The sequence below is a fragment of the Poecilia reticulata genome, chromosome 1, assembly GCF_904066995.2.
Source record: "Poecilia reticulata chromosome 1, P_reticulata-male-v2, whole genome shotgun sequence".
NCBI classification, from domain to species: domain Eukaryota; kingdom Metazoa; phylum Chordata; class Actinopteri; order Cyprinodontiformes; family Poeciliidae; genus Poecilia; species Poecilia reticulata.
In genome coordinates this window covers 14,828,377-14,852,681 of record NC_088830.1, presented here as the reverse complement: position 1 = coordinate 14,852,681, position 24,305 = coordinate 14,828,377, and the positions used below count along the sequence as shown (strand labels likewise).

Below are 24,305 nucleotides of genomic sequence, written 5' to 3'. Positions count from 1 at the left end.
ACCTTGGATCCAATGAGTACAAGGTCAATCTTGGCTTTGTCATAAGTCCAGGAGCCAAACTTCATGGAGCAGTTTTGATAGTCAAAAGGGAAGTAGGTGATATCCATCGGGCACGAGGATTTAAAAATGGCAGGAGGAACCCAGGTGATCGTACCGTCATACTTCAGCAAGGCTTTGGTCTTGTCCTCTACCAGGAAGTCACCCACAGCACTGCAGTATCAACACGTTTCCAAGACAACCGGGGCGTCAAAGGACACGACACGAGTGAGGTTAAAGCAGGACACAAAGATGGGAGAAAGGGAATTGTTACAAACAATAAGAGGAAAAAATAGGAAATGGAGGCACAGAAGAAGAAATGTTAGGCTAGAAAAAGTTTGTGTGTGGAATGAGCTGCTTTACTGTAAGCAGCAATAAAGACCGAATGAGGCTGCAGGACACAAAGCACAAAGTAACTGAACTACTGACCATAACATCATCCTCACCAATTTAAACCACTAAACTGACATCAACATACTCCAGTGAATTTGTCTTTTTATCTGTTTTATTTTTATCATTTTATTTGAGTTTCTTTTGAGTGTGTTCTTCTCTGTTTATACTTGGTATGAAATATTTTAGACATAAAACAAATTTTAAGCTGTCACCAACTTTTGAAGCACTTCAGGTCTCATTTATTGTACTTGCAGTTACTTTTTTTAACTTTATAAATTAGAATCAAGATGTTTTGAAATTATTCAAAACACTGAACAACTGTCTTATCTTTTGCTCCTAATAGTAATCAAGAAATATTCATGCACACGTAGCTCTTTGTCACTCCAACATGATGATGATGATGATGATGATGATGATGATGATGATGATGATGATGATGATGATGATGATGATGATGATGATGATGATGATGATGATGATGATGATAAGCCTCACTTGTTGTAGAGAACAATATCAGGTCTCCAAATCTTGTTTGAGGGAACTCGGATGAATTCAATCCCATCAAACTCTGCTGGCATCCATCTTAATTTGTAGTCGTTCCAAATCTGGAAGAGAGAAATCAAACACGGCTGTTTCCTGTTTTTTAATACTCTACCTTTCTTTTGGCAATGTGTGGCTGCAAGATTGTGTTAGCAACTTCTGGCTTGACATGTGCAGTACAACACCTTGCTTTGGGAATTTATCCGGCTGTATAATTCCAGAAATTATACAAATTTTCCTAAAATGATGTTACAAGGAACTCCTTTAAGTGTTAGGATTCTTTGATAATTTGTGAATTATATTTTTACTGCCGGTCTTCATATGAAGCAGGGTAGTTGACAAAGCAGCTAAACATGCTAGGATATAAAGTATAATTAATGTTTGAAAGATGAAGATCCATTGAAGATTATATAACCAGTGAAAAGCCTAAAAATTGACAAGTTTTAATCTGTGTGAGAGACTTTTTGTTTTTCACAAAAGAAACATATTCAGGAAGTCCCAAACCACATTCTCACAAAACCAAATGATAATATTGATACCATACACATTATTAATTTGTTTATTGTTTATTGAAGACGTTGCATCTCTTTGTAAATGAGAAAAAAAAGTACTTGCAATCAGAACTTTTTCTCTGGTGTGGAAAGGCATGTAAGTACAACACCATGCAGTAAAATTTCACTGATCAACACTCTTTCTTTTGCCCCTGCAATACTTGTGAAAAACGATTTTCTTGGTTCCAATTTTTTTTAAAGAATGAAGCTACCGACAGTAGACATGCTTGTACGGCGAGTAGCTCAGAAAGCATGAATAAATTCTTCACTGGCAAATAACAGATCAGTGCGTTCACTTATTCTGCCAAAATACCTGCAGGTAACGTTTTATGAGCTGTGGATCCATTAGTCTTGGCTATTTGGATGTCGCTCTAGATGATTTTTTTTTTTTCATTAGCGAGACGGATTAATGCTCAGTCATGACCTGGAAGATTTTTAATTAACCAGTTCATGCTACACTGGTTTTTCCATTTATCCATCCACCGAGTTTGCATTATGATTGCCGGGATAATTCTCGATGGGCTGCGGTATTGTAGATTATTGTGCCCTAGAGATTCAATCAAAAGGCAAATTTACTGACACAGAAATCAGTTGGTGTTTTTCTTGAGATTCAAACAAAATGCTGTAAAATTGTGTAAAAAAAAAAAGCACCAACAAAGTTGATACAAATAGATAGAAAACAAATAGATCTGAAAAATCTAAATAAATTAGATTAAAAAAAGTAATTAGAGATGCAAATTTCAATTCATCATAAAGTTCAATTTTCCCCTATTTAATGGTGAGCTGTGGTACTTTTTCAAAGGGTATGCATATTTAAATGGTATTATTTATTTATATTTTTGTACTTACAGTGCGTGGCAAAAACATTCATAATCCTTGTGTATTGTGAACTCACATGTCGGAGCCATAAATTTGTTTCCATGATCTGATTCACCTCATCCTGCACAGAAACAGCAGAGAAGAATAGGAAAGTTAGATGTTGTTGTTGTGACAACAACCTTGGGAATTATTATTAATTTACAGTGAACAAAAAGACAATCCTTTCTTTCAATTTGTGTTTTCTGGTGCAGAAGTTGCTCAGCTGAAAAGGTCAACTTAATAATACGAAGAGGTGCAGGTGTGTCACCGCCTCGCTGCCGTTCTCTGTATTGACCATTCAGGTTTGATTTACAGTCCAGTGATTCTCACGACTTTACACAAGCCGCCCAAAAAAGCCCATCAGCCAGACTCTGAACCACAGACCCACATGTGTGTCACATTCGTCAGAGCACGCACACACACAGATCGATACACTCGCCTTCAGCTTAATCTCACCTTGCTGAGCATGCAGATACGTGTAACTACATGTGAGTCCAATCTGAAAAGTTTGTCCCAGGTATTTTTTTTTCTCCTATTCTGAAGATTGTCTTTTGAGAGATTTGAACAAAAACGTGCTTTCAGATACAAACTTACAGCCAACAAGTCACAAATCGCAATAGCAAACTCCAGAGCCGCATAAGCCTCTGAAATTGGACGAACTATAAAAAGGCTTTTATTTTTTTGTATTTATTTATTTTTTTTATCAAAAGCTGGGCAATGTGACGATCACGGAAAACACATTCCTTTTCACAAAGACTGATTTTGACACAAAGAATAAGTTAAAATATGACACATGGATGTACTGAATTCTCTGAAATGCGTGCGAAGAGAAAAACTTACGACTTTAACAAGCTGCGAGATGGAGACCTCAAACTCCACGGTAACAGGGTCAGAAACGTTCTCCACTGGTCTGATGAACTGGTTGTACCGTCTGAAAAGCTTCCTGAAGAGCCGGTCCTCTGCCTTGGATGCGACACAGTCTGAAGTGAAAGAAAGAAAGAAAGAAAGAAAGAAAGAAAGAAAGAAAGAAAGAAAGAAAGAAAGAAAGAAAGAAAGAAAGAAAGAAAGAAAGAAAGAAAGAAAGAAAGAAAGAAAGAAAGAAAGAAAGAAAGAAAGAAAGAAAGAAAGAGTAGAGAGAGAAAAATGTGACCAAAAGTGTAAAAGAAAGAAAAGAAAAGAGGGAGTTCAAGGCGAACCTGATTGGTTGCAGCCATCCTCTACAGCCCGTCTAATCAGATTCAGTCGAGTTGGGGATGACTTTGATTGAGAGCTGGGGGAAGCCAGGCTTCGTCTCCTTCTAATTTTGATGCAGCTTCTTATTAATGAGCTTTTTGAATTTGTGCCGTTAATGTTTTAAGACATTCGATGAACCATCTGCAAAATTCTCTCTTTAGAGTATCTCTTCGCTGCTGAGATCAGAGTAAGAAGTTTTCTTTGAGCAAGTCTGAGATGAGGGAAAACTTCCAGTGTTGAAGGGCCAAACGAATAAAGACATATTTTCTTTCTTTGTTTTCATTTTGTTGAACACGCTTAGGGAAATTATCGCCTCACCCATGGCCCATAAATACCAATATAGATTTAATGGAGTATTTATCCTAAAATTTGCTTAGTATTTCCTCTTAATTTCAACATTTGCTTTCTTCTCTCCCTCCGTCTCTAGCTTCATAACAGCTCCAAAACAAACCCTGTCAAACCAGGAGACTCTGCCCTGCGTGGGCACACATCAACTCTTGGATATGTTTATTTGAGCAGGTATTAAAATACCTGGGATTAGTATTTACAAAAGAAGTAAATAAAAGTGAAATAAGCTCTGACAAGCATATCTGCTCTCTTCCCCTGATTAATCCTGTACGGTGAGTTGAGCCACAAATATTTCACTATTAACCTAATATAGGTGTGTATCTGTCTGGATGCCTCATTTCATGACTACATTTAGCAAAAAGAACATATTTGCAGTTGTATTTACAAGTTGTCCTGACGTAGGTTGCCTGAGGGACAACGTGAAGATGTCAACCAAGGGGAAGAAGCTATTTTAGCCCAGTTTAGAGACGTTGACTATAGCCTGTGGATAAGATACGAAATATTGTTCTTATTTTGGTGCAGGCATAGAAGGTGAGAGGACCAATTACTTTCTCAAGTTTTTTTCCGCAAAGTTTTTTAGATTTCTGTTACTAAGCTTTTCTTTGAGCAAAGCTTAAAACTTGTATGTGTGCAAAAATGAAATAAACACTCAAATAAAAGCTTAATAATAGAAATCTAAAAGACGTGAGTGTTACAATTGACTGCAAAAACAACGGAATCCAGCTGAATGACGTTAGGGATCACTCCTGCACTTTTTAAACACGATAGCTTGTTTAGATTTATATCTAAAAAATGTATATCTTTTATATATATATATATATATATATATATATATATATATATATATATATATATATATATCTTTCTAAATATCTGCGTTAATATCACAATGTCCGTCGGGGATCAGAGGTGACTGGTCTTTGGTATTTGGCCAAGTCAGATGCAAACAAGTAATTTAAATGTTCATTTTTTGTGCCATGCAAGGGACTAATGTCAGTGATTGTGGATTTAATGCTAGGTGCAGCTATTTGTTTCACAATGCACTGTATACCTGCCTATATTTGCCGATTCACCTGTTTGCTGACTTTTCTGTGGAACGTGATTCTAAACCAGGGATCCTCAAAACTGTTCCTCAAGGGCCGGTGTCCTGCAGGTTTCAGATGCGTCTCTGGCTCGACATCTGAGTCAAATAATGAGGTCATTAGCAGCAACATGACTGCGTACTGAGGAGGTGATTCAGCCATTTGACTGCGGTGTGTTGAACATGGGACACATCTAAATGTCGCAGGACACCGGCCCTCGAGGGCTGGATTTGAGGACCCCTGATATTCAAGGAAGGAAAACCTGCTGCTGCTCAACAAAAGAATACCATTCAAAAGAATACCAAACTTGAGAATCTGAAATTTGTATTTGGTGTATATTGCAAAGGCCCTATGTATCTATATACCTTCAGATGTTAAATATATTCTACGTAAATAAGCTTAAATGCCTTAAATTTGGCCTCTGTCTCTTTAAAAAGCTCCTTCTCTTAAAGGAGGTGACACTCTGCCTTCAGCACGTCATCACAACAATGCTCCTCCATTATGCAGTTAACAGCCATCCTTAGGAGCGTTGCACTGTTTGTATGATAAGACCAGCAGACATGCAGTTCCACCAGGTGTTTGCTAGTTGCTGCCACCGTCTGGAGGAGTTGAGGAGGAGTTGAGTGGAAGAGGCACGGGGATGGGAACTCTGTGAGGCGGCACTTGGTGAAAGCAACAAAGATTGATTTTATGTAAGACCCTCCTCTCTGCTCCTTTTATCCAAGAGTATTCATGCATTTTGACAAAGTGGGGAAGAAGAGCTTTTCCACCTTGAAAAGGGTAAAATACTTTTCACCTACTAAGGAGCAGTCACAACAAAACCATGTTAGAGCCAGCTGATTCAGTCTCTGCTGACTATTAAAGCAATTGACAAGTGCTGCATTCCTCCTTCTGCAAGGCCTCGGGTTTGGTGAAAAGGCTTTCATTGGCTCTGCTGTTCTGTTAAAGGCATTCATCACTGTCGGCTGTCCAAACTCAACACCGCTCTGTGAACGTGGTAATCTCTTGGATTGTGAATTATTAAACTACTCTGTAGCTGTCAGAATTGACTCAAAGGGCTGTCAAGGTCTTATCTTATTGCTGGACATTTTTGAGTAAAAATCAATGACGCAGATCTACACGAGAAAATATTGTCATTACAGTTTTAAGTTACATCACTGTGAGGGGTTAAAGATTATTGGCCACCGATAAAAACAGGTTTTTTTTTTCTTCCAGTACTATAGCTCACATCACAAAGTTAACAAAGTCCCAATGAAATTTGAACTTTGCTGTGATATTCTCTAAGTGATATTCAATGTACAAACGGTGACTCATCATCAGTGAAGGTATCTGTGGATGTTTAGTTTTAGCATCTGTTTAATGCCCTGATGTCCTCTAATTAACCCCCCTGAGGCCAAAATAATGCATATTGTCACTTCAGTTTTACCCCGTTTCTATTCAGTTTCTTGTTTCTGCACATGCACAAATATTTTTAGAGGTTTCCATACAAATGATCCATATTGTAAGTAAAGTTTTACTGTGTAAAGCATTGGTGTCCCCATTATTTCTGGACTGATAACAAAAAAACTACACTGGTGGAAGGACTTGAAAGGCTTGTTCCTTTGACGATGGGCAGCAAAGAGCAGAGAAAACTAAAAAAAAATATGAAATAGGAAGCATGATATGAAAAGAAATCTTGGGTCGCTTTCAGTGTTTGTCTCCAAAAACCTTTTAAAATACTATCATCATTTGACTAAATTAAACTGGGGAAGATAAAAGCAAAAAGAACAGAGTTAATTGGAATGGACTGCTGACGAAATCCTGCCAATCCTTTTTTTTCATCAAGTTCCCGCCTTCAGACACAGTAGATAACCTCTCATCAACGCTGCACACAACAATGACACCATGAACCCCGCTGCTGATGAACTCTCGATGGCAGGCCTCCAGAGACAACACGAGAGTTAACCAAAAATAAAAATGAAAATTAAAAAAAATAAAAAAACACCTAGATGAAAAGAAGAAGAAGTGAAAAAGGAGAGGAGAGAAGCTGAAAGCAAAGCCTTCTTAAGATGTCACTCAGGAGATTATTTGAATCCAGAGTTCTGAGCCTGCTGTCTGATAGATGCTCAGTACTTGGCAGCGCTGCTTTAAATGGAGTTTTAAAAAGCAGGGAAACTTCGGAGGAGATTCCAGCGAGGCAGAGAAAAACGTCAAATTGTCATATAAATTTAAGGAAAAGAATCTATAAGGTGACACAAAATAGAAGATATCCTGTATTTTTAAATCAAAAAACATAAAAATGCTGTCATGATGTCTAATCTTTGCTTTAACACAGGAGAGATACTTTCTACTGACTAAATCCACACACATCATATGGACTTAAAACATTTAACACGGCAGGATGTCTCTCATGTGGAGAATCAAAAATCAGCCACAGGTGAATTACTTCTTACCATCAGTAATTATGTTTAAATATCTATTATTACACCTAGATAAACACACATGTTGTGATAAAGAGTATATATATATTTTAACAAGAAAGTAATTTCATCCACAAAAGCACTTGAAATGTGAAATAATTTGCCAGTAAGCAAACATTAAAAATAGGAATACTGCTTTTAATGTATTCCTGCCACTATACTGAAGAAGTTAGCAGCTGACAGCTCGCTAACCCTCCTTTACAGCTCAACCAGTCATGGTTCAGCTGCTGAACAAATCAATTTCATCAAGCTTTTGTTTTCCTTTGCCGAAGAGGCGATCGAGGGAGCAGAGCAAAGGAAGCATGAACGGTTCACACAGCATAAGCAGCCACAGTCTCTGGCACTTTCCACATACAAATGTTGCTTTAAAAGCTGAAGGGGAATAAAAACAAAAGCAGGAAATGGTATATAGATACGGATCTGTAACAATTCAAAAGCTGAGATGAAAACAAACAATGTGCGTTTGTTCTTTTCTCAAGTTTTTCAAATTGTTCTTTTCTCAATTCATAATTTTTGCCAGTTTTCATTCGATTTTTCTCGTACGCTACGTGTGTCTGGAAATGGCTTTTGACAAAGAAATGCCTCACAAAAATTCAGATTTTATGTCTGTCTCGTTTTATATTTGTGACAGTTTTCCATACGGGATCATTGCAGTGTGTTTTTAAAACTGTGGAGCGTTATGAGCACATTTATGATACCTTAGAAGGCTTTTGCATTAAAACAAGAGAAGCAACTTTGCTTTAAACTAGGATGAAATATTACAGAAATTATTCAAAATAAATTTTGTGAAATGACAATACATTTCTTACACTTTGCAAAACACAAAACTAGTAACCATCCAATGAATGTTATTTAGTTGGTCTAGTAACATACAAATTACATACATTTTGACTTGATCTGTTTTATTTAACATAATCGACAGTTTCTCCACAGATAGAGAGAGAAGAGTTTTGTGAAAAGACAGCAATCAGCTTGTCTGAGTAACAAAAATAAGATCGCTGCACTAAGTTTGACTGCCTTCAATGAAAATGTATGGAAAGCGTTGATGTTTTTGCCATTATTAAAACTGTGCAGGTCACTGCTGTCTTTGTGATTTTTATTTTTTTTTAATGGCCATGAGGAGCTCAGAGGCGGATTAGGATGAAAATGTTTTGTGGAAAAGATATGTGGAGGAGTAATTAGTGAGTCAAGGAAATGCATTTCCATTTGATTCCATGAGTGTCTAACTTTAAATCAATTAAATGTTTCCAGACAAACATCATGTATCTACACAACCTTGAGCTAGGAGCCAATGAACCACTGTTAAGACTCTTTGATTGAATTGCAGCTGGGCCTTTTGCGTGGAGTTTATGCGTTTCTACATAAATGTGTATGATTCTAATGAAACTCTGGTTTCCAGCCATGGTGGAGGTTCTTCTTATGACCTTTACTTTAAGCAAAAAAATCCCCCAAATTAGCATGTTACATCAACCATGTGTGAGCCCTTAAACTTTAATTATCAATTTTTATACATGTAGTGTTTTACAAAAAAATAAAATAAAATAAAAAACCTCTATTTCTTGAACTATTTCACATTGTATCTGTACCAGACTTACAGGAATGGGCGATTAACAGGCTTCTGCAGCACATGATGGCACGCAGTCGTTTGAATCATTTGTGCTGGAACAAAAACACGGAGATACACACATCTTTGTCTGAAAGGAAACCTAGTTGTAATTTCCACTCTTCTTCAACAAACAAGACAAATAAGTTTCTGTTTTTAGTTATTTAGTTCCTCCATTGAAATTCAGTTTCTTTGTGTAATTGTGAAAATTGCAGCTGTCTTTTTTTTGTGTCACCCGTGTTAATCTGATGGGGCATACATTGAAAAGTCCTGAATCTTGATTATCTACTTGTATTTTGGTAAAAAACAAAAAAAAAATGTTGTCTGATAAGCAACAGATCCCTGATATAAGCTACAACATGTGGAATAACAATTTCTTTCTAGACTACACTAAATTTGCAGATATGTGCATCGGTATCCAGACTTTTTTTGATACCTGGGATTAGCTGAGATAGATCAAGTAAATCTTACCAAAAAAAAAAAGAAATGAGTGGAGATGCAGAGAAATGAAACAGGAGATGTGAGAAGACCAGAGCTGTGGCAAATTAGAATCCAGAGCATCTACAATTAATGCATTCCACTGTATATTTTCAATTATTCAACTCAACATGCAGGCAATGTCAAAACCAGAGTAGAAAGGCAATCTAAGTTATGGAGGTTTCATGAGCAGCTGATACAGACAAGAAAATGTTACGCTAGAGTTAAGGCAGCAATTATAAGAAGCATATAGTTTAAGTGCTGCATCCTTGAGTAGATGCTGTTAACATTCCAATTTTAGAAAGCGAAAATAAATGTTTTCAGCGCCAATTTGACCTCAACTTGACCCGGAGAGATTAATGTATGGAGATCCTCCTGCATCTTTGGAGCTTTTACTGGGAGGAAAACGTGGTTTACAGTCTCGCTGACATTTGGAAGTGGGGGATGAGATGCAGCAAGTGACGGAAAACAAGAGAACATTTTATGGGTCGTGCTGAAGGCTTGCGTTAGGGAGCCATTTGGCCTCCATTCTCCCCTGAGCGTGCAAATGCTTTTAAAGCAGAGTGAGTAAGAGAGACGCACAGAGGGAGGGAAACATAGATGGGCATAAATGAGGAGGTCTTCATCTCTCACAAAACAATGCATATTTATGATAAAAACACGCCGGTAGCAAACGCAAGGGGTTCAGCTGTGCAGGAAAACCCGAAGAAAAGAGAACAAAGCTGAAGAACAAAAAGACGACAGCTTCTGAACCTCGGAGACTTGTGAGTGAAGTGTTGTGCTGGGCTCTTAAGGTTGTAAAAGAAGAGTAAAAAGAAACAGAGGAGCTAAATAAATGCAGCACACAAACTCAGCAGGTTAGTCTCTTTATATCCTTCCAAGAAGAGCTGTCCATAATAGCTTTTCTCTTCTGATCCTCAAAGATAAACACTGCTTCTCTTATCAAGATGAAACTGGTATGGAAATCATTAGATAGTTTGATTTTGGTTAAATGCATAAAATAAAAAATAAAAATAAAAATAAAAATAAAAATAATAATAATAATAATAATAATAATAATAATAATAAGAGAGTTCTTTAGCATTTTTTTTAATTTGTGTTTTACTTTCTTCATATTCAGAAGCTTACAGTTGAAACTAAATGTTTATATGCAGTGAATAAATGATATTTTTCTTACTATGTGAAGGGAAATCACACTAAACTTCTTTTGTTTCAGATCAGTCAGAATTACCTATTTTTTAAATGCCATAAATTATTAATGACAAATTGAAATTGAACATAAGCTGATTTAGCTGAATAGTTTCATTAAAGCATTGTATGTTTTTTTTTTCTTGTTATATTGCTGTTTTGCTTTTCCCACTGGAAGATCATCCATCCATCCATCCATCCATTTTCTAAGATCCTTGTCCCTTAGTGGGGTCGGGAGGGGTGCTGGTGCCTCTCCAGCTAACGTTCCGGGCGAGAGGCGGGGTCACCCTGGACAGGTCGCCAGTTTGTCTCAGGGCAACACAGAGACACACAGAACAAACAACCATGCACACACACACTCACACCTAGGGGCAATTTAGACAGACCAATTAACCTGACAGTCATGTTTTTGGACTGTGGGAGGAAACTGGAGTACCAGGAGAAAACCCACACATGCACAGGGAGAACATGCAAACTCCATGCAGAAAGACCAGGGCCGGAAATCGAACCCAGAACCTTCTTGCTGCAAGGCAACAGCTCTACCAACTGCATCACTGTGCAGCCCTGGAAGATCATTACCTCTAAATCAAACCTTATATGAGTCAGAAATCTTTGCTCTTTGGTTCCAGAATTATCTGCAAAGTCAAACCAGCCTCTAATGTGGCATCTGGAGAAGTTGTGTTAAAATGTAAACTGATGTAAGCAGCAAGTCGAAAAGTGGCAGAGAAACTGTGAGGGCTGCAGTAGGATATACCTTTGTGACTCAGTTTGTAAAAAATAAAAAATACCACACACCCTTTTGTTCTGTGTTGCTGCTTTATAAATACTGTGACTTTAACCTTGCTACCACACAACTGAACAAACACACACACACACACACACGCACACACACACGCACACCACAGCTCACCGGATCATCAGTCATGCATTTAAATCCGAATGCCTCTGTTTCAACACAATGAGCAGTTAGACAAACATGCCCACATTGTTTAACTTTAAAATCACCTCAGGCGTCGTTACTCTGCACCATCTATGGATATTCTGTTTCTGTTTTTTTTTTGTTTTTGTTTGTTTGTTTTTGTAATTAAATGTGCATAAAAGTCACAATGAAACATCCTCCACGTCTGCATCGGGCTGTGAAGAAAAGGATGTGATGTCTATTTCCATGTAAGGAACAACCCTCACATCGATCGCTCAATCGCAGTGCATCAGTCTGTGGTCTGATGTTGCATAATACATGAGCGTGGCATACTCTACCATGAACTTGCACAAACATTTTCCTGCGGTCAAAAAGTTTGTTGAGTGCACAAGTTCTGCTTGCGGAGGATGAGGGGCTGTCTGTTTTCTATACTTGGAAGCTAAAGATTACGCTGAAAGAAAATATCTCAATGTTACTCCAAATGTATCTGTAGCACCCCTAACTCTGAAGAGCAGCTCCTGCGTTTCTGAGTGTTAATCATTCATTTGTGGTCATTACCGGTAATTAAATAAGTGGATCATTACTGCGACCTTTATTGCTTTTGTCAGAAGAAATTATTCAAATAATTTTTTTTCTCTCTCTTTGGGATTCTGTAATGATGCGTATCATGTTTTCTTCTGGGTCAACCTGCTCCGTTACTTATTCAGCAATTCATTCATCCGCTCATTCAGACACATTTAAACCTCCATACTAAAGGCAGTAGAGTAAAAAAAACTAACAAAAACAAAACACTTTTTAAATATAACTAAATTTATGACAAAAAAAAAACATGGCTGTGAAGTGATCCCACATGAGACTTCTGCAATGAAAGAGAACCCATCAATAGATGCAAAGCGATAAAATCCCTTGGGGAAAAAACAAACAAAAAAAACATGAACACTAACACTAAGTTTGAGATGAAACCACGCAGGGCTGCACAGTGGCGCAGTTGGTAGAGCTGTTGCCTTGCAGCAAGAAGGTACTGGGTTCGATTCCCGGCCCCGGTCTTTCTGCATGGAGTTTGCATGCGTGGGTTCTCTCTGGGTACTCCGGTTTCCTCCCACAGTCCAAAAACATGACTGTCTCCTCTCCAAATTGTCCCTAGGTGTGAGTGAGTGTGTGTGTGTGTGTGCATGGTTGTTTGTCCTGTGTGTCTCTGTGTTGCCCTGCGACAGACTGGCGACCTGTCCAGGGTGACCCCGCCTCTCGCCCGGAACGTTAGCTGGAGATAGGCACCAGCAACCCGACCGACCCCACTAAGGGACAAGGGTGTCAAGAAAATGGATGGATGAAACCAAGCAATGAGAGGCAAAAAGAAATTCTGAATTACTGCCTGAAACTGAGCTTAACAATATGAAAAGACAACAAATATTAGATCACAAAAATTTTACTCGCAATGTGAAAAAGTGGGACTCTTTTTTTGGTACCGCTAAAACAAGCGAAGGCAACTGATTTCCATCAGTATTGTTAATTCATTATATAATCAACAACAATAGAGTACAACCGACAAATGAAATAATTTGTGGTTTGAATTACTCCAAGAGGACTCGTGTCTGAAATCAGAGGGACAACATTTCAGTTACCACGGCTATACTGCCTTCGCCATACAGAATGCAACTAGACAGTACAGCTAAACTCTTCCTTATATCAAGACTCTGAAGAAGCTTGACCGTTTATCCACAGGTTTATTGAATTTAAGGAAGTGTGAAACTAAAATACAAACAAAAAAAGAATACATCACTTTCAGTCTTTTGTAAACATGTACATATAAGTTTAACATAGCTAAATTAAATACTGTCCCAAATGAATTAGCAAAGTTGTGCAAACAATAAACATCCAAAATTATTTTACATCTAAACAACCAGAAATAATATAAAAATAATGATGCACAACAATATATTAAACTCAACGTACCTACAATGCTTCGTCAAGACAAAGATGATTGCAGATGGCACTGGATTGATTAAACACACGGGTAAAATGAATCGAACTCTGGCTTTCTGTCGCTGAAGGCCACGTGACATGCAGCTGGCTGCACCTCTCAAAGGGAACGCCCCCACACATAGACACCCACAAAAATCCCCAACAACACACTCCCCGCCTGGCGTGCTCCCATGCCACTCATTAGACCATAACAGTCCTTAATCATTCGGAGAGAAGAGAAGCACTATCTCTGTGACAGGCCTAAGGAAGAGTGAAGAGCCTTCTGCTTTGCAGACCTTGACCTCTACCTTTCTGACTTTGCCATCTTTGCTCGGGAAAGTCTGTGTCACAAGTCCAAGAGGCCATTCGTTTCTTGCCAACTGAATGTTCTTGAGGAGTACAACACTTCCTGGTGTAATGTTTGGTTGAGTTACCAGCCACTTTCTGCGTGGCTGCAGTGTTGGGAGAAACTGTTTCCTCCATCGGTCCCAGAAAGTGTTAGATAAATGTTGGACCTGGCGCCACTGACGCTTGTAAAGGTTTGAAGCTCCAAACTCTCCTGCAGGTACTGGAACAACATTTATTTTCTGAGTGAGTAAAGCAGCAGGAGTTAGGATGAATGAATCATCAGGGTCAGTGGTCACAGGAACTAGAGGTCTAGCATTAATGATTGCTGCGACCTCTGACATGAAAGTTGTCAGGACTTCATGAGTAAGTTTGTCTTTCATCTGGAGAAACATAGAGTCAAGAATCCTTCTTGCAAGTCCGATCATTCTCTCCCATGTCCCACCAAAATGAGAGGCATGTGGAGGATTGAATGTCCACACGCAACCTTGATCTGACAGGTAGGTTTGTATGGTGGTATTGTCCATGTTAGAAGGTATTTTCATCTCTTTACAAGCACCGATAAAGTTTGTGCCACGATCCGAGTAAATGTGTTTGACTGGTCCACGAACTGCAATGAATCGTCTGAAGGCATTGATAAAGCCAGATGATTCAAGGGATTCAATGACTTCAATGTGAATGGCTCTCACACTCATACAGGTGAATATTACAGCCCAGCGCTTACTATGTGAAAGACCACCTCTTGTCCGTCGTGCGCAGATGATCCAAGGACCAAAGACATCAAGTCCAACATGTGTAAAAGGAGGTTCTGTAGAAAGGCGAGCTGCTGGGAGGTCAGCCATTTTCTGAACACTAACGGGAGCTCTGAGCCGTCGACAGATCACACAGTGATGGATAATGCTGCTTGTTTTCCTCTTCCAACCAATGATCCAGAAGCCAGCTGACCGAAGGGCACCTTCAGTAAAGAGTCGGCCCTGATGATGTACCTGCTCGTGGTGGTGTCGAATGATCAAAGTAGCAATATGATGCTGTGCTGGTATAATCACTGGAGTTTTCTCACTTTGACCCAGGTTGGACTGATGAAGGCGACCTCCAACTTTTAGCAGACCGTCCATGGCAATGAAAGGATCCAAGTTCTTTAGAGGGCTACTTTGTGGTATCCTTTTCTGTTCCTGAATGCACTTCATTTCCTGGGAATATGTCTCCTCTTGTACTGATTTGATGATGATGGCTGAAGCTTGATTTCTCTCCTCAACACTGACATGTGACTCGCAGTAATGCCAGCCTCTGCAGGAGTTGCTTCGTGCTGCCTTGAGATGACAAAGATGTGCTATGTGAACAAGGCGGGCCATTGCACAGGTGAGTGACTTCCAGGAAGAAAATCTAGCAAATCGTTGGGAACCTAGATGATCAGGGGATGTTGTTGTGCTCAAAGTAGATGCTAAAGGTCGCACATCAGGATCTGTATCTGACTCAACCAGATCGTAGCTTCTTTCGGAGACCACAACCTCAGGTGAATAGAGAAACTTAGGTCCAGCCAACCAGTTGGTATGCATGAGTTGACCAGCAACAACAAACCGGGTTGCATGATCTGCTGGGTTCTGATCTGTAGGTACAAAGTGCCATTGATTTGGGTTCGATGATCTTCTGATCCGTAGTATACGATTACTGACATATACATAGAACCGCCTGGTTTCGTTGTGAACATAGCCCAAACAACCTTACTGTCTGTATAGTAAGATACATCGTTGAGCTGAAAGTTCAGTTCTGCAGACACTAAGTCAGCTAGCTCAACAGCCAGCACCGCTGCACAGAGCTCTAGTCTCGGGATTGTATGCTCTGGACGTGGGGCCAGTTTGGCTTTTCCCATGACAAACCCAACCCGATTGATACCTTCATCATCTGTGACTTTCAAATATGCAACCGCAGCAATAGCTTTAGTTGACGCATCACAGAATACACACAACTCTTTCTTGTCAGCACCTGAAGGTGACAATTTGGTGTACAATCTGGGAATTGGAAGTTGAGAAAGTTCGGTCAAAGAAGCTCTCCATGCAATCCAAGCTTCCTCCCCTTCCTTTGGTAGAGGGGCGTCCCAATCTCCACTACCTGCTGTGAGCTCTCTTAAGATTGCCTTGCCTTGGATAGTGATTGGTGCCGCGAAACCAAGAGGGTCGTACAGACTGTTGATTGTAGATAAGACGCCACGTCGAGTGTATGGCTTTATCTCCTTTGAGACACTAAAGTGAAAACAGTCTGTCTGGAGGTTCCAGCAGAGTCCAAGACTGCGTTGCATTGGAAGCTGATCGACGTCAAGATCTAGCTCTTTTAAATCACTTGCCCGATCAGATGGTGGAAAAGCCTCCATGACTTCCTTGCTATTAGCAGCAATCTTGTGCAGTCTCAGGTTTGACTTTGAGAGAACGTCTTGTGTTCTTTTGAGCAAGCTGATGGCAGCCTCAGTTGTGGGTAGAGACTTCAGCCCGTCGTCCACATAAAAGTCATGCATCACAAAATGCTGAACATCACTGTCGACATGAAACTCACCACCTCGAACAGACTGGTGCAGACCATTGATGGCCACTGAGGGAGACGGTCTATTGCCAAAGACATGGACTCTCATACGATACTCAACAATGTCTTTGGAGAGGTCATTGTCTTTAAACCAAAGGAAACGTAAAAAGTTTCTGTCCTGCTCTTTAACTAGAAAACAGTAGAACATCTGCTCGATGTCTGCTGTGAAGGCAATCGGTTCTTCTCTGAAGCGAATCAGGACTCCGAGGAGTGTATTGTTCAAGTCAGGACCAGTTAACAGCACATCATTGAGGGATATGCCATTGAACTGGGAACTCGAATCGAAGACAACTCGAATTTGTTTTGGCTTTCTTGGGTGGTAAACACCAAATGTGGGCAAATACCACCTTTCTTCGTCTTCACTGAGTGGAGGAGCTAACTCAGCATGGTTATTCTTGAACATTTTGTCCATGAAGCTCAGGAAGTGCTCTTTCATTTCAGGCTTCTTGTCAAGGTTGCGTCTGAGAGATGTGAGACGCTTTAGCGCATGAGACCTATTATTGGGAAGCCGTGGGCGTGGATGTTTAAAAGGCAATGGCGCTATCCAACTATTGCTTGGGTCTTTGCAAAGTCCTTCCTGCATTATCTTCATGAAGTACCCATCCTGAATCGAAGGTGCTACTTGGTTGTCATCTTTGGTTCTCTGAAACACCGAGCATCCTAGATGGTCAGCTTCACAAACAGATGACCCTCTGAGCATGCTGGAATGCGTTCGTTGACTGGAAATCCACCATATATTTCCTTAACATGAAACACATTTGGACATGGTTGGAAAAGTGTTGGACGTCCAATATCAGAAGCAGTGGTGAAGAAGGTACAAACTGTTGGTGGTTTGTGCACGTTGCCCAGGCATACGTTGCCTACTATCACCCACCCCAAATCCAGCTTCTGTGCGTAGGGCAGGTTGTGTGTGCCGTTCACCTGTTTGCGGACTTTGTGAACACGGAGAATGTCACGGCCCAGAAGAAGCATGATTGGTGCTTTTGGATCGACCTCTGGGATCAGGTGCGTCAGTGACTTAAGATGAGGATGGTGGAGTGCTACATCGGGAGTTGGAATCTCGTCTCTGTTGTTTGGGATGTCATTACACTCTATAAGACTTGGTAATGGGAGACGGACAGTTCCATCCAGAGATTCCACTTCGTAGCCGGTAGCTCTTCTTCCTGATACTTGCTTCACTCCAGCACATGTTCTCAAGGTGTAAGGAGAACTTGAACTTGTGTCACTGAAGACCTCAAAGAACTGTGAGGTAACTAACGAACGGTTGCTTTGTTCGTCTAAGATGGCGTAGACTCTCGTAGCCTTGTCCCTAGACCCAGATGGATAAACCTTTACAAGGCTTATTTTAGAGCATGATTTCTCAGCAAGATCTCCACCACAAACTTGAGTGCACTGGGTATTGACCTGTGATTGAACAGGGGTTTCAACCTCCCCGCCGTGCCTTGATGGAGGATCTACTTCTGCTGCCCAAGGTGCTGGCCCAGGGTGAAGCACTGTGGGATGCCTTTCGCTGTTGCATTCTGCGCACAGGATCTTAGCTGTGCAGTTTTTTGCGACATGCAGTGTGGAGGAGCAACATTTAAAACAAACATGATTCTCCTTCAAGAAGTTCTTACGATCTTCAATGGACTTCTCCCTAAATGCTCGACATTTGCGCAGAGGATGTGGCTTTTTATGCAGAAGACACATTTTGTTGCAATCATCAGATTTTGAGAAGAGCTCGTTTGTGTTTGAGGTAACTTCGGTTTTGTGAGTAGAAACCTCTCTGTATCTGTTCGAGTTCCAAGCTGTCCGCTCAGCCTTTGGAGCAATGTCCTCTTGAGAGTTGAGATTGAAACTTGGGTCGTTCCTAATGCTTGCTTCTTGACTGATGAAGTCCACGAAGTAACCAAATGGTGGATATGGGACCTGATATCTTTGCTTGTACAATGAACCTACTGATGCCCATTTTTCCTGTAGGTTAAAAGGCAGCTTTCGCAGAATCGGATTTATGCCTCTTGCCGTGTCAAGGAAAGTGAGTCCAGGTAAGTCTCCTTCGTCCTTAGCTGCCAAGAGTTCGCTTAGTAAATCACTCAACTTGATTAACTTGGAAAAATCTTGGTTCGTTATTTTGGGAAACGTCTCAATTCGTTTGAAGAGGGCATCTTCTATAATTTCCGCAGAGCCATATGTTTGGTCAAGCCGGTTCCAAATCATAGCCAGTCCTGCATCTGGGTGGTTTATGTGGATTGCTCTAATTTGCTCCACATGTTCGGCTGAATCTTTGCCTAGCCACTTCAGCAGAAGATCCATCTCCTCACTGGATGTCAAACGTAAACCATGGATGGCAGACTGAAATGATCGTTTCCAAGCCCTGTAGTTCTGAGGTTTATCATTAAACTTGAGTAAACCCGTAGACACCAGTTCCCGTCGAGCCAGATAGCGAACGAAGTCATTCACGTTCAAATCGTCAAATTTAGGATTTGAAAATGATGAATGAGGGGGATGATCACTGACGTTCACTTGTGGCGTAGAGGGACGTATTGGAGTAAAATGATCATGATCGGGTCGAATTGTGCTTTTCTCATAAGTGAGTTGCTGCTGTGGAGTCTGGCAAAATAACTGGGATCCAGAATTATTTTCTTTGGAATGAAGGGCTTAACGTCTGGCATAAGATTCTCAGGCATAGGTGAAGCATCAGCATCTACCTGTGGCTTTGAAGGAAGCGTGAGTTGTTTATCAGCATCCAACTGTTGACCTTGGTTGAGAACGTACTCTTTCGTTCGTTTGGTGGCTTCTAAGGAAGTTATTTCCCAGTTAAGCTGGTTACCTGATGGATTTTTCTTCAAATCAGCAGCTGCTTCAAGTGCTTCGGCTTCAGCGACAGCTGCAGCTGTTTCTTTTTTTATGCTCAGAATGTCCATTGATGCTTCCAATTTAGCCTTTTGCAGTTTTAAGTTAGCCTCCTCTTCGGCAAAGGCGAGGCGTGCTTTTGCTGCTTCAGCTTTTGCTCTTGCTTTAGCAGCAGCAGACCCTGTAGTAGACGCTCTTGACTGTACTGAAGAACACGAAGCTTGAGATCGTGTCTCCCACGTAGCAGCTTCCTCTGTCATAATTACTTGTTTTCTTGTGATTTAGAGACGTGAACGTTGTAATAATAATTCACTGGCTGGGTACGTCGATGTGTATTCGAGTCTTCCAGCTTGAACTGCGATGTCTAGTCCGTAGAGAAGCTGTAGTTTCACTATACTGCCTTCGCCATACAGAATGCAACTAGACAGTACAGCTAAACTCTTCCTTATATCAAGACTCTGAAGAAGCTTGACCGTTTATCCACAGGTTTATTGAATTTAAGGAAGTGTGAAACTAAAATACAAACAAAAAAAGAATACATCACTTTCAGTCTTTTGTAAACATGTACATATAAGTTTAACATAGCTAAATTAAATACTGTCCCAAATGAATTAGCAAAGTTGTGCAAACAATAAACATCCAAAATTATTTTACATCTAAACAACCAGAAATAATATAAAAATAATGATGCACAACAATATATTAAACTCAACGTACCTACAATGCTTCGTCAAGACAAAGATGATTGCAGATGGCACTGGATTGATTAAACACACGGGTAAAATGAATCGAACTCTGGCTTTCTGTCGCTGAAGGCCACGTGACATGCAGCTGGCTGCACCTCTCAAAGGGAACGCCCCCACACATAGACACCCACAAAAATCCCCAACAACACAACGGCGATGAATGAATCATTCTTTTAATTCTTTTCTTCTCTAGAGAAAAGAGAGAACCAAACCATTGGAGACAGAGAAAGGAGGAGTGAATATTATTTTTAAGGTTTATGTGAAAGATGATAAACCAGAAGATTCTGATTCACCATGATGCCACCATGGTGAATCAGACATCTGCTGTTTTTGCCCCAGGAGTAAATGTTTACCATGAGACTTTGATAAGCCATGCTTCTACATTGCAAACATTCCTGCAGGTCAGAACCAAGTTTTCTACAACAGTGGTCAGCGATTAGGATTCTGGTTGGTTTCCAGGAGCCTCAGATCATTTTCCCTACATCCCACCTTTTCACTAAAGTTCTTCACCACACCCGAATCGTATTCATCCCCTTTCATTTCTGATCTGATGAGACAATTTATTGTCTACTTCTTCTCACTGATCTCATCCCTCTCTTCATCTCTACCTGGCATCATCAGTCTATTTTTTGTTCCTCCTTTCACTCCTCCTGACAGTTGCTCCTTTTTCATGCTATGACTTTTTCCAGATAGTCTTCATTTATTTTAGTCTTAATTGACTCTTTAGTCTTCCTTCAGTCGAAGCCATGTTTCTGGCCCTCTTTTTTTTCCCCCCAACAAGTCTCAATTTTCTTGAAAACAAACCAGCTCATTTCTTCTTATGACGAATAATTTCGCAAAAGATTCAAGAAAACCTGTGCGTACACATCCAAATGACTTGAAAATCTATGTGCAAACACTCCCATCTTTTCCGAAAACTATTTTTATAGTTTAGCCATAACTGTGAGTAACTAAGGTCATCATATTTATGCGGTGACATTCAGCGTTGTGAGAAGGTTTTATATCATATGCCTTCAGCTGACTCAGTCTCCTGACTGAAGACATCCCATCTACCCTCTGCCAGAGTAAACAATGTGCCCTGTATAAATCAGCACCTCACCAAGGAGGGGGGAGGGGGGCACACGTCCTCTAAAGAGATTATTAATCTGCATGGCTTCGTAAAATCTTGCCTCGGAGCAAAATTTGCATTCATCAAAATTCATTTGCCTTCACTGCCATTCTGTATTCCATTTCAGTGACCCAGTTTGTGTCAATGGGAGCAGTTTTAATGTTCATAATTAGGATCTAAATGGGGCTGTTTGGGTGCGTGGTGATTTGAGAACAAACGCAAAGCAAGAGGCTAAAACTTCCAGCAACTGAAAGATTCAAACAAAACTTAAGAGGAGGGATTCTTCGTGGGCATGAAGAAAAGATGCGTGCTAAACAGGCTCAAAAGCGCACAGAGCGCGTCACCCATTGCTTATTAACCCGATCAATTTAATCTGAAATCGTGATCGCGCTTTTAAAAGCTTCAAATCTAGCCGATCTGCAGTGCTACTTTGGGCAAAGACCACTTACCTTGAGTCTGCAAATCGATCAGAAGAAACATCAAAGTCAACCCCATGGAAGGCTTCATTCTGTCCTCCTGTGTGCCCAATCAAGGATCCCCCTTTATTTCCAAAAATAACAACAACAACAAAAAAAGACCGGGACAGCAGTCAGTGTAGTCAATGAGGGAAATAAATAAGATGGAACAGAATGAGAAGATGTTCCGTGTCTCCCCTGGTGCCGTCGCTCTCGCTGTGGCCGTGCGCTCCTGAATCCAAACTTGACTTGGTTCGTCCCTCCCTCATGAGCGCTCAGCTCCCCTCTGGCGCATCCACTCCGACTTGAAGCACAGGGAGGAAATTAGATCCGGGAGCGGACAAATCTTTAAGTTTATATTTAGGAGTGTCACGAAACAACAACAAAAAAGATTGGTTAGTTTGTTTAAAAAGAAAAAAAAAACTTCGTAAAAAAAAATCTAATTACTTATCTGGTTATCTTTGTTGTTGTTAATATTATTCATTTCTAAAGTGTAGCCTTTCTGATACTATCGAGTTCTTCCAAAAAGTGATGGCAGATGTTAAAATTTGACGACTTGTAAAAGCAGAGAAAAAAAATAAAATAAAAAAGCTCTCTGTTTAGCACCATGGAAACGAGTGTAAACGACCGCTGTTTGTGGTTTGCGGACGGACTTTTGAACTTCTTTTCACTTCACATCTGCCATTGGTAATTAATAATATCACAATCATCGCACGTCACAACTGTCACAAGCTGAGGTTTAATGAAGAGTGCTGTGTCTGTTCCCAGCCACTAAACTGCAGCACTGCGCCGCGTTGCGCAGAGGAGGCTGTGCGTCTCATGGCTCGCTGTGAGCTCCCCTGTTTACAAGCTCCTAGATTAGGCTGATTGGGCTAATTTTAACCCCAGACTCACACGCTCGGTTTAACGTCATCTAACTAAACTCAGTCAAGATGAGACCCCAAGCCGATGAGAAAATGGGGGGGAGAAAAAGTAATGGGCGTTTTGATGGGGGGACAAATGTGAGAATGACTGCGTTACACTGTTAAAACCATTTTCAGAAAATACTTTTAGCAGAAGTATTGAAAATATTATCCTTGAACATTACATTAACAACCTTGGACAAAATATCCCCATCTTTAAAGATTTCTTTATTGTTATTATTATTTTACATTTTGTGAAGTTCCCACAAACTTTAGTGTACTTTTATAGGACAAAGTCAAAGTAATGCATAATTGCAAGGAAAAGGTTGCATGGCTTCTACTGCTTGTTTCAAACAAAATCAAACTTTAAACATGTGAACTTTCAATTCACCCCCATTTTATCTGACACCTAAAAAAAAACACAGAGTGTGCTCTGTGTGTTTTTTTTTAGGTGTGCTCAAGTGGCACAATCAAGTGACATCGTCACTATTTTAATTTGTAAGAAAAACTAAGTTTTGTCAGAAAAAAAAAGGAAACTGCACCATCCTCGCTGTGAGGATGCTTTTCTTGAGCAGTAACAAGGCAGCTGGTCAGAGTTGATGATGGATGGAGCTGAATAATAACGCTGAAAGAAAACCTGTTAGAGGCTGCAACAACTTGAGACTGGTACCGAGGTTCACCTCCCCTAAACACAGAACCAGAACTACAATGGGATGGTTTGGATCAAACTACCTGAGTGAGAATAAATCCGATCTGTAAGTGCCATCATGGGCAGGGCAATATTCTTCTCCAGATGTGAAAAGTTGAGAGAGATAACACCCCAAAAACAGTTCCCAGCTGTGATGTGAGTGAAATTTTACAAAGTATTTTTACTCAGGAGCTGAATACAAATACATTTGTAATGGTTTTATCTAAAAACCCAGAGAAAAAAAAAGAAGTTTATGTTTGTAATGAGATAAATGGAGAGAAACTTTAAAGCATGTGTACAACTTTTGCAAGGCATTGTAAACAACATTTGAACTTTAGTGAGTTACAGGCAATTCTGACAAAATGTAACCAATATAAATACACACACTTTGATTCAATAATGGCATGTTCCAAATTTTCCAAATGAATAATTTAGCCTGTGGTCATCTTCCTCCAGTAAAAGTTGACTCTCTTGATTCACATGTGACGTGAATAATAACTCAGCCCAGAAATCCTGGGTGAACGTTCACTAGTGGTATTACGGCATCACTTCTTCAAGATGGACATAGTGGGAAAAAAACAGCACTGTAATATGAAAAGAGATTTCCTGAAACAATAACGCTTCTTTTTTTTATTTATTTATATAACAAGCAAAGCTCTTCCACCTGCATGCTGTAGTTTGGTATGGACAGAAAAAACGCTGCTGATGGACAGCAAGATATTTTTCAGTGACTCTTGAGACCTCTGGAGACAAAACGGCTAAAGATCTGCACAAATAAATCCATAACTCCAGAAAACACTCCAACTTTAACTCTAACATCCTTTAAGGTTGTGGTTTAGAAACATTTTTGATTCCCAAATGTTAGTATTGCGAACTACAGGCCCATTGAGGTGAAACTACAGAGAGAAGAACCAAATGTGAGAGAGATTAGAGATTGAAGCAGAATGTTGAACACCTTTATTGGAAATCAAAACAAAGAATCACAGCAAATGCAACAAATACAATC

The 24,305-nt window shown here is 40.0% G+C and overlaps 1 protein-coding gene across 2 annotated transcripts in view; it reads right to left on the bottom strand.

Annotated features, from left to right (window-relative positions):
- Positions 1 to 22,624, bottom strand: part of LOC103464230 (neuronal acetylcholine receptor subunit alpha-3-like) — a 29,174-nt gene extending 6,550 nt beyond the window's left edge. Inside the window, exons 1-5 of one of the 2 annotated variants that reach the window (XM_017309918.2) lie at positions 21,704 to 22,624; positions 3,219 to 3,358; positions 2,416 to 2,460; positions 925 to 1,034; positions 3 to 210 (exon numbers count right to left, since the gene is read on the bottom strand). In XM_017309918.2, coding sequence (XP_017165407.1) covers positions 3 to 210; positions 925 to 1,034; positions 2,416 to 2,460; positions 3,219 to 3,358; positions 21,704 to 21,761 — 561 coding nt within the window. In that variant the 5' untranslated portion in view covers positions 21,762 to 22,624. The remainder of the gene's footprint in view (positions 1 to 2; positions 211 to 924; positions 1,035 to 2,415; positions 2,461 to 3,218; positions 3,359 to 21,703) is intronic. The other variant, XM_017309551.2, reaches the window with a different exon arrangement.
- Between the last annotated feature and the right edge of the window lie 1,681 nt (positions 22,625 to 24,305).